General features: G+C 39.4%; 1 protein-coding gene across 1 annotated transcript; it reads left to right on the top strand.

The window, feature by feature from the left end:
- Positions 1 to 2063: 2063 nt before the first annotated feature.
- On the top strand, positions 2064 to 5197 carry LOC115919518 (atrial natriuretic peptide receptor 3-like). Its single transcript, XM_030973567.1, has one exon. It carries the CDS (start codon positions 2249 to 2251, stop codon positions 3137 to 3139), a length of 891 nt encoding a protein of 296 aa, XP_030829427.1. The 5' UTR covers positions 2064 to 2248; the 3' UTR covers positions 3140 to 5197.
- Positions 5198 to 10026: the final 4829 nt, after the last annotated feature.

The raw sequence follows: 10026 nt of genomic DNA, 5'->3' as shown, positions 1-10026 counted from the left end.
ACGAATCTCTTATCAATCATAACTGGGCTTGGTTGAAACAAATGAATATTATGCCAAGTAAAACAATGCGGTTCGTTTCGTACGATTTTAACATCCATCAGACATTCACCGGACATAAATGTCTATGATCATTGATTAGGGTTCTGCTAATGGAGCGAAATAGAGAGGGTGCTTCCAACTGATTGGAAAAACAGTGTCTATGCGTTGGGGGGGGGGGGGGTTCCCCTTCAATAAAATGTCAACAGTGCTCGATATTTCGAAGATAAGAATCTTCTATAGGAATGGGCTGAATTGAGTTTGTATCAATCGATGTCATGGAGGCATTTGATACATCAATAGAGAAGGAATGCATACAATGTATGGCTTTTATGTTGCATTGCCCCGTGTGTACAAACTGCGTCGCGTGATATCCAAGGGGACACAAACCCAGGCGCCATTTACGCGGTGACTCTTACTGTGTAAATATCCTGCACCATACAAAGGCCCACTGAAGGCACAAACATTGGTTCAATACCCCAAAGCATTGTCAATACATCTTAATTAAAATGCCAATATAGAGTACGAAAGGACAGGATGATCCTAAATACATGTATTCAGGTTTCTTCCCAGCATACCTAACGGTAAATGTTTAGTTTGTAATCTCTTTCTCCGATCCAAAGTGACGATGTTTGCAAACGAGCATTGTAGCTTGATATTAATATGACTTTGTTCAAATGGCTATGCACGCGTACGAGTAATATGAATAGAACACTGCATTGCACAGGTAACAACTTTTTTGTCTTTGATGTCATTTGTATGAACGGCTTCCCACCACTTCCATCTATCTCCCCCATCCTTTCCGACACCGTCTTTCCCCTAGAGTGAAGTCAACTCAAATAGACATTTCTCTGAAAAACCCGCGGACAAATTGATGGCACACGTTACTACAAATGAAGACAAATGCCTTCAATATACGAGTGCGTGTAAAAATGTCCATTTCGTTTCCATAATTATCTCGTTATGAAAAATAGCCCCGTTAAGATCCCCTCAGCGCGAGTGTCATGGACGAGGTTTCCCCATAAAGTGACACACTACAGCCTCGATCCTTCAATATCAGCTTGTGGAAAAGAGAGAGAGAGAGAGAGAGAGAGAGAGAGAGATAACGGGAGAGATTGGACGGTGCGTTCGTGTACGTTCCATCTTGCATATCATTATTCGTGCACTTCGTTTGTTTCATATGGGGGCGCGGGGGGGGGGGGGACTTGGCAAGCGAGAACGGAGTCATGTCAAATAAGATGATCATTAGGGTAAAGTACAAGGTATAGTGACAACATTCCATCAGGGCTTTATTGCGGAGCCCATGGAGAATTTGGGGTCAAATGTCAAGTTTGTCTGCAAATATTGCTCACAGATTCAATATCAGAGAGTCAATAAAAAAAAAATAACGGATCAGATCGGCTCCAAAATTATGGTTGTCATATTTGCTTCGACGGTCACTTCTTATTGCCCTCATGGCAGTTTATGATACTTTAGACTACTTATGATTCTTTCCATAGGTCTATCGAAGGCTGGGAAAATCAAACTTAAAAAACTGTGTAATGTTTGTCACTTCCTGACACAGGTATAAATGGAAATAGTACGTAGGGCATTCGGAAACATTAATAAGCTGATATATATTCTTAGATTCATTAGCCGCTTATGTTTGATAATTTCGAAAGGATGAAAGAAAGTGTCCAGGTATTCGCATGAATTTTCATCAGTTAATAACACCTTATAACCGGAAGCAGCAAATTGAGATTGTCACTGCCACCCTTACTAGGAATAAATCCGTCTGGACATATGAGTTAGTGTAATTTCGATGCCCCCTCTAATGAATGTACGAGATAATGCATTCAATGCGTGCACGCCTCACTTGGCGAATGGTGTTTGCTATACAGATGAAGCCCTGGATTCACAGATTGGTATTAACATGGATTAAATGAGATCTGTGGAATGAAAAGTGTTCTCTTCTGTAATAAACATTTAATTTACGCATATTTAGAGTGGTAGCGCACCCGCATTGTGCAATTAGTCCAAGTTTGGCGGCCTGCTATATTGCCTTGCAATTCGTGTGCCTTGTCTATCGGTACAGTTGACGTTCGCTCAGCTCTCCCCCGATCATTTGTCATCGGGGCAACCGCTCGAACGGACGCATTTCCCGTGGTCACGCTATACCTGTGTCGCTCATCATTTTGTTTCTATCTCTGCGGACACTACTTTCGGAACTATCATGGGGCTTTTAAAAGGATTTAGCAGGCCTGGATTTAGGATGGGCAATATCCGATGTTTTGTGCACTTTTGTATCACATTTGTTTCAGTGTTTGATGTTATAAGCTGTGCAGTTCCTTCGGATCGGAAAATGACATGGGGTGTGATGTTACCTAATTATTTCTTACCGACTGTACCTGCCGGTAACACCCCTTGGCTACCTCCGGGACGCCATTACCCTTATCACCTGCAGATGATGATGCCTGCCTTGAGAATAGCCCTTGAGAAGGCTGAAGATCAGTATCTTCAGGGCTGGAATATAACTTTGCAAGTGGAAGACAGTTTGTGTGATTCTGCCAACACTCAGTTCATGGCAGCCGATATGAAGGTGGATTCTAAAGTACATGTTTACATCGGACCAGTTTGTGAGACTGCCATCATCCCGGTGCAGAGGTTTGCTAAACGGTGGAATATACCCCTTATCACAGTGGGAGCACAATCAGTCAACTTTTTTCAGAGGGAGTGCATCACAAAGTTTATGCCCCCTCATTATTATGCGGGAAGGATTGTGTTGGAGGTATGGAGTACATTCGGGTGGCAGAGAGGGGTATTCTTATATCATTTCAACGATAAGGGTTCGCAGGACCCTTTGTACATGGCTGGGGCGACTTATAGTTCCCTCAAAAATGCTGGTCTTAATATGACCCACGAACGTTTCGATGAGTTCTCTAATATGGACTATGCGGAGCTGATGGAGAGAGTGGTCATACCAGAAACATCAGGTGAGTACCCCACCGTTGAAACAGAATCTAAAAACAAGGCAATAATTCAGATAACAATCATATTTAGATATAATATATATTCTCAGGGAAGGGGTCGTCGAATTTACCGTTTGTTTTACAAGCCTGAATAAGCATACGACAGGCATCACAGAGTGACTTGTGATCGCATCACAGGTAGAGATCTTGTATACATAAGTTTAATTACCAATTATCGCGATTAACATAAGCTGCCATTATCAAACTTTGGACTAAATTACACTGTGCTATTAGATACGGCTCGTTATCTTTACCACGGCTCTGGATATTCGCCCAAATTACCGAGTAACTGCAATCATACACGGTCGGGACTTGTGACCTTCCTGTAGACTCTTATTTGATTAAACAGACTTGAAGTGATCCCCATTGAATAAATGACCGGTACTAATAGCTATACCACCATTTGTTGAAGCATACGTAATGACACGAAAGGCCAGTATCAACTTCCTAAAGCCATCCAGACAAAATGCATTGCCATGGTGAAGTGAAATTTGAAACGTTGCTATAGCAAATCAAAAGCAATATTGTGATATTTTGATCAGCACCGTTTTCTTAAAGGTTCAAATAGGCTTTATTTGCTGGCAAAATACTATTATTTGGACATTGATACCAGCACCTTCTGTTATTTTGTCTATGTAAACACGCCAGGTTTCCGATTACTGGCATTCGGACACTTCCTTGACTGTATTAAGAAACAATGAAACACGATATGGTTTTGAATTTGAGAGTAAGACAAGATATGCGTTGACGCCGATATGCTACAAGGAGAAGGACGGATATGACTGTGCATGCATGGGAAGCATCGATACAGGATCAGCGCACATAATCGGATTCGACAACCAACTACTGAAGAAGACGAAGAACTTTATTCAAAAACGCGGCTGGTATTTTGTTAAGGGGAGACAGGGACGTACAGTGATACTTTGGAAGATTTTGTTAAACCATAATTTGCTGTAAATGGAGTCTTCATTACCAAGCCGCTCTCCTGTTCTCCCCTCTCACGTTACGCATTTATGCATAATGCCGCATATGTCGAGAACCGCCCATGATATACACAGTATGTAAAGGAGATGGGAAGTATTGACTAAAACGACGAAGAAGAGTGAAAATTGGAGGAACAGAGTACGAATGATTTGAGGAAGAAAGAGAAGAAGTGAAGCGTTAACAAAGTAGGACAATGAGAAGACATACGAATGTTGATCTTAGTATCCTAACTGTGCAGGCGAATTTAGGACGTAAACACTGTCTTGTCTATGGCTTTTCAAGGAAGGTCATCACTTTACACCAATAGAACATTAAATATCGACTTATCCCTTCGACTTACCACATATAACAATACAACAATACAATTTACGACTCTCCGACCACCACTGCTTTTATATGATGAGTGGGGTGATATAATTATATGATAAGGAGTAGGATAGCTAGAGGTGTACTAATACATATTGATTGAAGGAATCTAACTTACTGAACGTTATTACTTCTTCCGAAGAACAGAAAATCATGCTTCATTGACAATTTTACGGTTAGTTGTTAGCTTTATTTTTCACAGCAGCACAATGAATCTGGTTCTTTTTTGTTATTTTTAACGCTCCGTCCTCTCTATACAACAATCGATTTCGGGATCGAGCAAGACAGACGGGACGTTTCGTAGGTAAAAGTGTACAAAAGGTCATCCTTCAGTAATAATAAAAGGCGTGAATATCAACATGCGTGTACGAACGGTGGACATAATAGACAGCAACATTCATAATATGATTTAAAACGTAAGGAAAACATGTGGACATGTTGTTAGTTAGGACATTACCCGCTGGTCTGCGATCTATGATATACCATTACAGTAAAGATATCGAGGGTGCTATCAGTTACATGCATATACTCGCTTCTTTATCAATGTGATTGAATAAACGTTTTCTCTTCTCGCACTTTCCCTCGTCCATCTTTTCTCCACAACATTTTCCTCTCATTTGCTGGGTTTGTCCACGGGTAGAAAATACCGTGGACGAGAGAGTCACTTGAGCCGGGAATTCTGTAGGGACGTGAACTGAGACACGTCATGCTCAGGTCTGCGTAACATGAGCCACAACCACACCATCTTTTGCAATTCAGAAGTGAAAATGAAACGAAAAGAGAGAGAGAGAGAGAGAGAGAGAGAGATGTGAAAAATGCTTAATACTGGTAGGTAGGTTGAGAGATAGATATATATATATATATATATATATATATATATATATATATATATATATATATATATATAATATATACAAGTCTCATAGGGATTTTAAGCCCTTTTTAATCGGAAGACACTTAGCTGTCATGAAATGGATCTTCCAGGTTAATTAAGACGTAATTAAATATATTGGTGTAAAGAAACAACGTCGTGTTGGCGATTAATTGCACGCAACAGGAACGATTGAACTATGAAATTGGAACGAAAAGCCAGGATGATGAGATATACGTGTACTCCGTGTGTCAAAGACTGAGTGTATGGTTACTACTGGGAAATCACAACGATATCTTTTCCAGTACACTGTCTATTTCAACATGTGTATTTCCGTCAACTTTGTTGTACAAGACAGGACACAGGTCATTTTGTTAAGGAAACATTAATAGCTTTGAGTGGGGATATCAAAACAAGCAATACATCCATTTCGGATGTCAACATGCGGGTTGTTGGTGGATTGTTGCGAGGACAGATGATCTAATGTACCATCGTTTTTAAAAAAAAAAGAATATGGATGACTGCGGAATATAATGTGTACATTCACATGCATGGCATAACAGATTAATACATGAACTGATATTAAACCTCGAAAGGTGTGTGTCACAAGCAATGTGAGGATGAATGCATTCGTTGTAACGTAGAGGCGTGTGGCGTACTTGGTTACAGAAAACATTTTATGCGAATGATATATCTCAATCACAATTATCCGCCTGATCCTCCTCCTCCTCCTGCTCTTCATCCTAACTGTCCTCGTCGTGATCATCATCATGATATAGGGATGATTTTCCATTACTCAAGATTGGAATACAAACCCACTTCCTGGTGCAAGAGCACAGACCTGCCAAACTAGGAAAGTAAACAACACTATTGTGATGCCTGTGTTGACAAATCAAGTCTCTTTGAAAGCAGCTCGCTGGACTGAGCAGATTCAAATTGATTTTGGTCAAAAGAGAGAGCAAACGGGTATTGGTGCTCTATACAATGTTTCGAGAACCCTTATGGGTATTACAGGCCTTCTGATCCGTGTTTAGACTGACATGGAAGGGTTCTTGAGAAGGAAATTCGTTTGGGAAAGCGAAAACAGCAAAATCGACCACGAGGAATTCACAAATGAAAATCATACGATGGACGTCGGGTTGCAATATGTCAGTTGCATTCGGTGCATTTTATTAACTTGGTTTAGGAATCTAATGGTGAAGATAAGCAAATGAGGCATCGGAAGTAAAGAGGTGATTTTGATTACTCTGTAAGGAGTCGTTGGGTAGGTTCATCGTGTAATGAAACGTAATAAGACTCTGTTCCCGCAATGAAAGGATAATGAGAAATGAAAGACGAGCTCCCACTCAATACATTACCAAACATGGACACAAAACGTCTTAGGTATACTACCATTGTACCCAACGTGCGAAAACTGGGCGATCGTCGTAAATTGCTGTGACAAATGAAATATTAATTCTAAATTCTACGGTAATATGATTCTTTCCGCGAGCTGGAAGGAAAGATAATAATACAAGAGCGATTACATGTCATGGTAGTTTGTGAAGGCTAAGATGTGTGCAATGAAGGATGATATTCAAAGGATATTAATACAATTGCGATTTGATGTCAAGGCGGTTTGTAAAGGCATGCTAGTGTACAGTAGGTGGGATTTGAAAGGTTATTGCTGTATTTTGTGAATATTGGAGAGAGGTGGGAGGAACTAGCTATGGAGAGGAGGAAATAAGGATAGTGGTAGAAAGAAAGATAGTGAGAGGTAGACAGAGATAGAGAGAGAGAGAAAGAAAATGAGAGAAAAGGAAATAGAGAGAGAGAGAGAGAGAAAGAGAAAGAAAGAGAGAGAAAGGGTAAGAATGACAGGTGGCTATGAAAACCAACTATAGTGAACTTCAAAGCTCTTCATCACTGCTTTGTCCGCGTTTTAATAAAAGCAAAATGCCGATAGCAATGTTTGAATTAGTCACGAAAAATCTGACCCGAATTCTCCGTATGTATCCTCGTTTGTCACAAGCCAATGATATGAATGCCGTGATATGAAGTCAGAAAACGGAACGAGGCTAAATTCTTCATCATTTTTAGCACGAATGAACAAACACCGTGCTTCTTCGGATTAGAATTTCATGGCCAATTTAATGACTAGAAATTGAGAAGGTATCACTTTATCTTCAATGGTTCAGTGAATATTATTGTCATGATTTCTTGGCAGTAGCATTTCCTAATTTCTCTCCGTTTCTGTAAAGGCAGTTGAAGAGCGTAGCATTGCACACAACCGCATACTCGATCACCTACCTCTGAGCTATTGCCAATCTAGTCCCATGCCTCTACACGTATCAGAACGATTTGTGAACACTCGCTCATCGGATTCAGTTACACCGAGTGTGTTTTGTCCTTTCCACTTATCAAATCAAATGTTGATTCCGATAAATTTTGATTTGATGATTTGGCAGAAATAAGAATGAACAAGTTCATGTGTAAAGAATGATAATCAGAAAATAATACGTTTATGCTATACGTTTATATTTTTTCGGATTCGGATAGATTTTTCCCCCATTACATGGGGTGGTGCGTGTGTGTGTGTACGTCTTGGCGTTGGCGTTTCGCCACTTTCATATGAGGAAGGGCGACCACTCTCGGTGGCTTTTGGTACAACCCCTTAGATGATTTGGAATATTGATGAGGTTGTTGAGAGGCTGGAGTCGACGCAAAGAAAGCAAACGAAAGTGGATATATACCCCAGGATAAAAAACATCTGCGGTATATATTACCCTACCTGTATCGCCTATATTGCAACCCCCGTGTCTCAGAATTGTCAACATTCCGCTGCCGACCCACTTGAGAATGGCTCTATATATCCCAGTTTGTTCAGGCTACTGAATATAGCCGATGGTCAGTGCATGATCCCATCGACTCTATCTCTCTTGACAACATTTCTTACGATTTCCTGAAGAAATGAAATAATTTCATTATTTCAGATATACAACATTATTACATCATTAATTACCCCCCCCCCCTCCTCTCCCCCAAAAATAAGAAGAAGAAAGAAACGGACAACGGAATACGCGATGGTGGACGGCACATCAAGAGGAAAATTGTCCACTTATCATGAAGCTTTTAAACCTCTATTCTCAGACAGGGATAAACGTTCTAAAATCGATATCTGTGCCTAAGAGAGACAAGATGGTGAGAAAAAAAGAAAACGGACAAGATAGAGAGAGAGAGAGATAGCAAGAGAAGGAGAGAGAGAGAGAGAGAGAGAGAGAAGAGAACAAAATCAAGGGGGATGAATGAATGAGTGAAACATAAGTAGCATCAATGGTATTTCACATGTAGACCATTGGGTCGATGTTAAAAGCCCATTTCTACGGCAATCTAAGAGTGTTTGCCCAACCTTGCGCGGTTGCGCCCCTCTGTTACTCCAGCAAAATTTAATCGGTGACAAATTAAGCGAATAAATAGTACGAAACCTCTGGCGTGAAGGCAAGTATTAAGGTATTGATTATCAATTAGTCATGCTAATGGCATTGGAACACCGGCCAATCTGAGTGTAATCAGTGCGTGATGCCTTCGCAATTATACATTTATACTCATGTTGTAGCCTAATCCTAATACCTAATAATTATGTCACAAAAAGTGCATTCATCGTTGTGTCGCATTCCAGGAACAGCCTCGTTCATTAATGTTCGAGATGAGTTTACATTATAAATTAATACTTAAACGTACCAGCATTTTCCCTGCACATCAAATTTTAATATGTTTACATTACAAATATAATTATAAACTCATATGTACCTGCCTTTTCCCTGCAAATAAAATGTTATTATATAATTTTAATTCAAGGATATTTCCTAGCACCATTCGTTTGATATTTTTGAATTCATCGTTGTGTCCCATTCCTGGAACAGCCTCGTTCATTTAGTGTACGAGATGAGTTAACATTAAAATGAATACTCAAATGTACCAGCATTTTCCCTGCACATGAAATTTTAATATGTTTACATTCCAAAATTACTTCATATTAAGCTAATCATCCATGCAAAAAAGTTTAACACAGCTGTGAATTTGATTATAGTATTAAAGACGGGTGGTTTAAATAATAGCCTACATATACATTTACATATTTGATGTAATTCATTTTTTGGTCTCCTTAAATCGTAGAGTTTTGCTTTCTGTTGAAAAGATACAGGGTCTCTGAACCCATGATGTCATTTGTCAACTTCTGGATTATAGACAACATTAAAAAGGTGGATTACTTACAAATTTACTCTGTAAAAAATGGCATGCAGGAACTTACCCCCCAAAACAGAAAAATATAAGTAGTTGAGACAGTGATCAGGGATCCTTTTAACATCCCGATTTGTTACTCAAAGATGGAAATAAATTTGCAGCAACTTAAAGGGCTGTGAGTCATCAAGCGTAATTTATTTTGTTTTCATTTTGTTTAAATTTGATTATTGAACTAACCCCAACGAAATATGTTTAGGACCATTGGTGTGTCTTTTTCCTTTATTAGGATGAACATTATTATGCACACATGTATAATTACCATTGTTTTCTATAGAAGTTAATTTTCGTAAGGCAAAATACATTTTTACTATGGTAGAGGAGGTGTTAAAACCCATAGACCAACGACTAATAATTACAATGCTAATTGTCTTTCCCTTAAAACAATGATGCGCCTTTAAATTCAGTATACACATTTTTGTCCTTTTTATTTGAATGAAACACAAGTAGATGAATCGATGAATATTTCGTATGGAAATT

This window comes from Strongylocentrotus purpuratus, unplaced genomic scaffold (assembly GCF_000002235.5).
Source record: "Strongylocentrotus purpuratus isolate Spur 01 unplaced genomic scaffold, Spur_5.0 spur5_scaffold_6, whole genome shotgun sequence".
Classification (NCBI taxonomy): Eukaryota; Metazoa; Echinodermata; class Echinoidea; order Camarodonta; family Strongylocentrotidae; genus Strongylocentrotus; species Strongylocentrotus purpuratus.
Note: the sequence above shows the minus strand (reverse complement) of the source record. Positions and strands in the feature narration are given on the sequence as shown.